Source organism: Bison bison, unplaced genomic scaffold, assembly GCF_000754665.1.
Source record: "Bison bison bison isolate TAMUID 2011002044 unplaced genomic scaffold, Bison_UMD1.0 scf7180017864481, whole genome shotgun sequence".
NCBI classification, from domain to species: domain Eukaryota; kingdom Metazoa; phylum Chordata; class Mammalia; order Artiodactyla; family Bovidae; genus Bison; species Bison bison.
This window is the reverse complement of record NW_011495041.1, coordinates 422,023-429,874: the sequence shown is the minus strand read 5'-3', so window position 1 is coordinate 429,874 and position 7,852 is coordinate 422,023. Positions and strand designations below refer to the sequence as shown.

Below are 7,852 nucleotides of genomic sequence, written 5' to 3'. Positions count from 1 at the left end.
AGAGTGAAAAAGTTAGACTTAAAGACTCAACATTCAGAAAACGAAGATCATGGCATCCGGTCCCATCACTTCATGGGAAATAGATGGGGAAACAGTGGAAACAGTGTCAGACTTTATTTTTTGGGGCTCCAAAATCACTGCAGCCATGAAATTTAAAGAGGCTTACTTCTTGGAAGGAAAGTTATGACCAACCTAGATAGCATATTCAAAAACAGAGAGATTACTTTGTCAACAAAGGTCCGTCTAGTCAAGGCTATGGTTTTTCCAGTAGTCATGTATGGATGTGAGAGTTGGACTGTGAAGAAAGCTGAGCGCTGAAGAGTTGATGCTTTTGAACTGTGGTGTTGGAGAAGACTCTGGAGAGTCCCTTGGACTGCAAGGAGATCCAACCAGTCTATTCTGAAGGAGATCAGCCCTGGGACTTCTTTGGAAGGAATGATGCTAAAGCTGAAACTCCAGTACTTTGGCCACCTCATGCGAAGAGTTGACATATTGGAAAAGACTCTGATGCTGGGAGGGATTGGGGGCAGGAGGAGAAGGGGACAACAGAGGATGAGATGGCTGGATGGCATCACCGGCTCAGTGGACGTGAGTTTGAGTGAACTCCGGGAGTTGGTGATGGACAGGGAGGCCTGGCATGCTGCAGTTCATGGGGTCACAAAGAGTCGGACACGACTGAGCGACTGAACTGAACTGACTGGGGAAGAATTGTCATTTGGAGGCAGTGGGTGGGAATGAGTTTGATTAATTTGCCCTTTCCCCCACCCTCAACATACTCCTTCCACTGCTTTGCATATGGACTTTTAAACGTTTTTCTTTCCTGAAGAGATGGAATTTTGTCACTCTAGATATGACAATGAGGCAGCTGCCAGTAGTGTTTTTACAGTTAGATGCTCTGTATCAGAGAGAATGTGACTTAGGAATTTCAGAGTTGCAGCGTTGTTCATTGAATTTTTAAAATGGTAACACTTTGGCTTGGAGAGGCTAATGGATTGCCCCCAGGTCAGATTCCTTGTCATTGGCTCCCGCAAGCATAGAGTACAGATCTCCAGTTCTTCTGGTCATCTGGTGGTGGTTCTTTATCCCATGCCCTGCTGTCTCATTTGCCCTGACCTCCACTTGCTTATGTTCATCAGCTTACCATGTCTGTTACTGGAAAGACATTTATCATAACAATTATGGTTGGTATTTGTTAAGTGCTTTTCATGTGCTGAGCCTGGTGCTTAATGTTTTTATAATCTAGTCTTTGAAGGAGAATTTACAGAGTAGGGAGCTGAGGTTTAGAGAGGCCCAGTGACTCATCCAAGGTCATACTCCTGGTAAACTTAGCACATGATTCCCAGAGGGCCAGACCTCCAGGCATTCTTTTTACTTCCTCCTATAAGTTTTTTTTGGACCTTTTTGTGGTCCTTGACCTTGGGAATTAATATCTAACCGACTTCACTAAGGGAGTCATTTGGTCTCAGAAAATGTGTGGGAAACAGCCAAACCTGTCTACTTATATGTGTAGACAACTCAATAAAAATAGAGGTGAGAAAAATAAAATTGATACAACCTTCAGTTCAGTCACTCAGTCATGTCCGACTCCTTGCAACCCCGTGGACTGCAGCACGCCAGGCCTCCCTGTCTATCACCAACTCCCGGAGTTTACTCAAATTCATGTCCATCGAGTCGGTGATGCCATCCAACCATCTCATCCTCTGTCCTCCCCTTCTCCTCCCGCCTTCAATCTTTTCCAGCATAGACATTTTAATTTACAACATGGATCATTCCTGAGATTATCAGAGATTATTCAAAGTGAAAATTCCAGCAACAGGTTGTAACCTGTTGGGAACATATTTTTCCAGGGCGGGTCAAAATCTACTGTTCCTTATAGACAAATAAGTCTTTGATACACGAAGGTAATGAGCACCTTTGGGCTCCCCTGGTGGCTTAGACGGTAAAGAATCCACCTGCAATGTGGGAGACCTGGGTTTGAACCTTGGGTTGGGAAAATCTCCTGGAGGAGGGCGTGACAACCCACTCTACTGTTCTTGCCTGGAGAATCCCATGGACAGAGGAGACTGGTGGGCTACAGTCCATGGGGTAGCAAAGAGTCAGACATGACTGAGCGACTTAGCACATGAGTGCTTTCAATCATGGTCATCTCATTTAAACAGATTTATGGTGTAAATTCCTGTCATGAGCTTATCTGACTTTTAAAAAGTCCTGGGGAAAGCTTGGCTATCTTGTGCCAGCTGCTCGCTTGTGTTCAAGATACTATGACCTTGGATATGAAGTTTAGATGCTTTTGTAAGTGAAAGTTTTCAAAAACACATGTCGGAAGTTTATCTCATTTTCCCCATTCTAAAGGCCTGTGAATTTTTCTTAATCCTAGTTGTAAGTCCATGTAAAGAAAGGCGTCCCCATGATTTTTTAGTGCAGAGCTCTCTGCGTTAGGATCAGACCCTGGGGCCGGACTGGATGAGTTACAATCCCAGTCCTTACTGTGACTGTGGACGTGTCACTGTCACGTGAAGTGGCACTAGTGTGAAGAACCCGCCTTCCAGTTCAGGAGACCTAAGAGATGCAGGTTCAGTCCCTGGGTCGGGAAGGTCCCCTGGAGGAGGACATGGCGACCCACTCGTGTTCTTACCTGGAGAATCGCATGGACAGAGGAGTCCGTGAGGCTGCAAAGAGCTGGACAGGACTTTGTGCACATGCGCATGCGCACACACAGATACTCCAGAGTATAGACGATAAACTACACCTCTTGGGACAGGTGTGAAGACTAGCTGAGTTACTGGCACTCAGTGCACTTTAGCATGGCCGGGTACAGTAAAGTGAAGCTGTGATTCTTAACGCTGAAAGTCTCTGAATTGTAGAAGTAGAGGACCCCAGAGCCCGTGTAGTTGACACTCCCTGTCTTCATTTACAGATGGGATGGAGGCCCCCAGAGGGGAGTCACTTACCAGAGTGTGTAGGCCCTTCATCCAGAGCTCAGGTCTTCTTACTTGTGGGGTATGTGTCCTGGTCTAAAATAGTGACGTGGGAGGCCTCAGAGCAAATCCTGTGTCCCGGCCGGGTCCCTGCCTTGTCTCTTCCGCTTCACCTTCCCCTCCGTCTCCCTGACATTTTAGAGGGAATTTTAAGATCGGAATGACTTTCTTAATACCATTTCCCCCCATCCTTGAGTCCCTTCCCACCAGATATTTTTGAAAACCAATATTACCTTGAGGCTTCCCTGGTGTTCCAGCAGTTAAGAATTCATCTTCCAATGCAGGGTTCAGTCCCCGTCAGAGAACTAAGATTGCACGCGCTATGTGGCAGCCAAGCCCACATACCTCTAACTGCTGAGCCTGAGAGCCACAATAAAAGATCCCATATGCCGCATCTAAAACCTGATGCAGCCAAATTTATAAATAAATCAATAAATTAAATGAATACTAAAGCAAAACAGTATTCCTCTAATTAATACTCACAGGACTCGAGACATAAAATGATACCCCCATCCACGGACCAGCTCCTGTTCAGGGCAGGAGGTGGGGAGAGGGTCAGATTAGCGCCTGGGCACCTTTGTCCACAGATGAATGGAGTGGGAGCACGCTTTCCCTTAGGAGCGGGGCCAACACCTCTGCTTGGCTGTGCTCCCTTCCCCGGTCAAGAGCAGCCAAGGAGATCGTTCTGCTCAGCAAGAGCCGAGGCTGTCTCGCTCGTTGGGGTGGCCTAACCCTTCTCTCTGCAGAGCTTGCTGTCTTGGCTCAAGGGCCCTCTCTCCCCATCAGAGAAAAGTCTTCCTAAGGCGGTCTGTCTAGAAAACTCAAATTGACCTGTTTCTTCTCTTCCCCATCAGAACAGTGGGACCTGTCCCAAGCAGGTTCCCGCCCCTCCTTGTCTGCGTGGCCCACACAACCGGGAGTGGAGCCCCAGTTGCTCCAGCATGAACTGGAAGGTAAGAATATCACCAAACATTTATGGCTTGCAGGTTTTCTTTCTCCTAATTGTAAAAGTTCAGAATAGTTCTGTAGAGATAAGTGGACTAAGAAAAAAACAAAAGAAGAAAATGCAGGAATTATATAATACTTTAAGTGAACACATAAATGTACATTTTTTTCACCAGACTTTTGGAGGAAGGCCTTTTCTTTGGGAGGACAATGACTTCCCTCAGACGTGCCTCACCTTGCTTGCAAAAACCACCCCTTTGAAGTTTCACCTATAATCTCACATTTTGGTTTCTTCAAAATGGATGAAAAAGATCTTAAGAAGCAATCGACATACAAAATCCTTCCTGATTTTTACACTCTTCTTCCTTAATCTTTCCCATTTGTGTTGCCGACAGCATTTTTTTTTCTAATTCAAATTGAGTCTTTCAAAACAGACACCTTAGTTTTCATGGAAATAGCCTTTCTTTTCTGTGGTCATATTTCATGAGTGCCATGTTTAAATAGATTATCCATTATGACATCAAGTGCTACTTAAATATACTGACTGGCATAAACACAGCTGACCCCTGTAAAACCTTCAATACAGCTGGTGGAAGTAGAAGTTCAAGGGCAACCAAAGAATGTCCTGTGAGCTGCAAGCCTGCAGAAGGCTGTGGGCCACAGTCAGTGGGTCTTATAGGGGCGGGGGGCGGGGTGTCACATTATGTCCTTTAAGGAAGTGGCGTGGGGTAGGTGCAGGGTGGCTACTAGGGTAGTCATGAAAATAGATGCTTTGAAAAGGATCAGATCAAGTCAAAATCATATGTCTTTTCACTGTCCAGAGATGGCTGCCATTAATATTAACAATTTTGGTGCATTTTCTACCCATGTTTTTCATATATATATATGTGTAATGTGTATATCTCCAAACTTAGGATCTCATTATATGTATTTTTTCAGTTATCATAAGCATTTTCTGATTCAGAACAGCCACTGGCTTTCATCACAGGAAATGGAAAGATCTGGAAGTAGGATCAGGGAGTCAGGAGACTACAGTTCAGTTCAGTTGCTCAGTCGTGTCCAACTCTTTGTGACCCCATGAACTGCAGCACGCCAGGCCTCCCTGTCCATCACCAACTCCCGGAGTTACTCAAACTCATGTCCACTGAGTTGGTGATGCCATCCAACCTCTCACCCTCTGTCATCCCCTTCTCCTGCCTTCAATCTTTCCCAGCATCAGGGTCTTTTCCAATGAGTCACTTCCTCACATCAGGTGGCCAAAATATTGGAGCTTCAGCTTCAGCATCAGTCCTTCCAATGAATATTCAGGACTGATTTCCTTTAGGATGGACTGGTTGGATCTGCTTGCAGTCCAAGGGACTCTCAAGAGCCTTCTCCAATACCACAGTTCAAAAGCATCAATTCTTCGGCACTCAGCTTCGGACCCCCTCCTTCCCCAGCCCCGTGGGGCCTGGGGGCCGCACAGTGGGGCTCTGGGGACTCTTCTCCAGGAGGAGCCTGGCCAAGGTTCAGGAGGTGGAGTGAAGACTCTCTGAGGGCTTAGAGATGTAGGAACGCGCATGTCGCACGTGTGGGGTGTTCCAGAGCTGCCCATAGAAAGGCCAGGAAGGAAAGACGGGGATTAAAGCATGCGGGGCGATGGGGGCCGGGCTCAGCGTGTGCTGAGACGTAGTGAAGGGCTTGTAGCATGGGCAGAGGCTGAAGCAAGTGGTTGCTGACGGGGCGGCAGCTGGTACCAGAGGCCGCGTCAGCAAGGGCCAGCGTGTGTGCTTGGTGCTCTGAGGCCAGAGCACGTCTCAAAACCACCTCGGCAAGTTAAAATATGAATTGTGGTCCCACCTACTGGAGTTTGAGCGTGTTGGCCTGTGGGTGAACGAGTTCCTGGGTGGCGCTGATGTATTCCGGTGAGCCACTGCACAGAGAAAGCTTTCTTTTTAGTTGTGGAGCGACAGCAACGCACTTGACCGCCCAGGCCAACCCGACTTGTCACAGAAGGAGTCCTTTCCTGTGTCAGGAACACAGTTTTGTATAGAAAACTGTACAAAAACCGCCTGTACCTTCGTGACATTCGGGCAGACACACAGCTCCAGGGCTACCAGGGAGCCCTGCCAGGTAGTGTCTGAAAGGAATGGCCTTCTGCCCAAACTGCAGTGACACTCCCTGCCCCCTGCAGGAGATAAAGGACTGTGGGACGCCCAAGACATCCTGCGCTTCCCTGTCTACCTCCATCAGCCTGTGGCCATGAGCAGCAGTCAGCGACAGCAAGCACCCAGTGCCTTAGTACCTCAGCAACTGGGGGTTTTGAAAATGTCAGTCATTTGAGGGACTTCCCTGGTGGTCTGGTAGTTAAGACTCTGAGCTCCCACCACGGGCAGGAGTTTGATCGCTGGTCAGGGAACTAAGATTCCATATGCTGCAGGGCGTGGCCAAGAATAAATTTTAAAAGGCAGTCATTCTCATTACATGCGTATTGGCGTTTATTTAAAAAACTGATATAGAGCTAGACCACCCAACTGTGTTTTCTTGATTCACTTCCCTGAAGGTTTGGGAGTTAATCTGAGGGTTTTGTTAGAAGGGAAATCAAAAGAAGAGATTTCACACAACTAAAAACTAAGATCATGGCATCTGGTCCCATCACTTTATGGCAAATAGATGGGGAAACAGTGGCTGACTTTATTTTTCTGGGCTCCAAAATCACTGCAGATGGTACTTGCAGCCATGAAACTAAAAGACGCTTACTCCTTGGAAGGAAAGTTATGACCAACCTAGACAGCATATTCAAAAGCAGAGACATTACTTTGTCAACAAAGTTCTGTCTAGTCAAGGCTATGGTTTTTCCAGTGGTCATGTATGGATGTGAGAGTTGGACTATAAAGAAAGCTGAGAGCCAAAGAATTGATGCTTTTGAACTGTAGTGTTGGAGAAGACTCTTGAGAGTCCCTTGGACTGCAAGCAGATCCAACCAGTCCATCCTAAAGGGAGTCAGTCCTGAATATTCATTGGAAGGACGGATGCTGAAGCTGAAACCCCAATACTTTGGCCACCTGATGTGAAGAGTTGACTCATTGGAAAAGACCCTGATGCTGGGAAAGATTGAGGGCAGGGGGAGAAGGGGACAACAAAGGATGAGATGGTTGGATGGCATCACCAACGATGGACAGGAGTTTGGGTGAACTCCGGGAGTTGATGATGGACAGGGAGGCCTGGCGTGCTGCGGTTCATGGGGTCGCAAAGAGTCAGACACGGCTGAGCAACTGAACCGAACTGAAAGGTCTAGCACACCTGCCTGAGAGTTGCAGGAACAGTGGCCCTGAAAGTTTCGCTTCAGCCTATGTAGTGTCCTTGACTCCCACTGCACTGCCCGCTCTCAGTCCCAAACTTCCGCCTCTTGCCGCCTCCTCCCCACAGCCTTTAAAAAGAAAGTAAATACCAAAACCACTTCCCTGGGTTTGTTTGTTGACATGCTTCCATTTCAGTGGGTTTCTAGCTTCTGATTTCCATGTACATCCTGTCACTGCTAGAGCTTAGTTTTGGGTGTAGATCTTGGAGAACAGTGGGCTGGGCTTTCCCGGGTGGTGCTAGTGGTCAAGAACCTGCCTGCCTGTGCAGGAGACCCAAGAGATGCAGGTTCGATCCCTGGGTCTGGAAAAGTCTCCTGGAGGAGGGCATGGCAGCCCACTCCAGAATTCTTGCCTGGAGAATCCCATGACCAGAGGAGCCTGGCGGGCTACAGTCCATGGGGTCGCAAAGAGTTGGACACGACTGAAGCGACTCAGCACTCAGGCATGAACTGTGGGCTGCAATAGGGGTCTGATTATGACAGGACTCCAGGGGCTCATCCATAGGGATGGAGAGAATTGGGAGGGAGTGACTTGCCAGCGTCAGCGACTTCCCTTTCACTTTTCACTTTTATGCATTGGAGAAGGAAA

General features: G+C 47.6%; 1 protein-coding gene across 1 annotated transcript in view; it reads left to right on the top strand.

Annotated features, from left to right (window-relative positions):
* Nucleotides 1-7,852, top strand: part of SMIM11 (small integral membrane protein 11) — a 16,117-nt gene that overhangs the window by 2,723 nt on the left and 5,542 nt on the right. The window contains exon 2 of the mRNA XM_010862253.1: nt 3,833-3,931. Within this exon, the coding sequence (XP_010860555.1) occupies nt 3,920-3,931 (12 nt within the window). The 5' untranslated portion in view covers nt 3,833-3,919. The remainder of the gene's footprint in view (nt 1-3,832; nt 3,932-7,852) is intronic.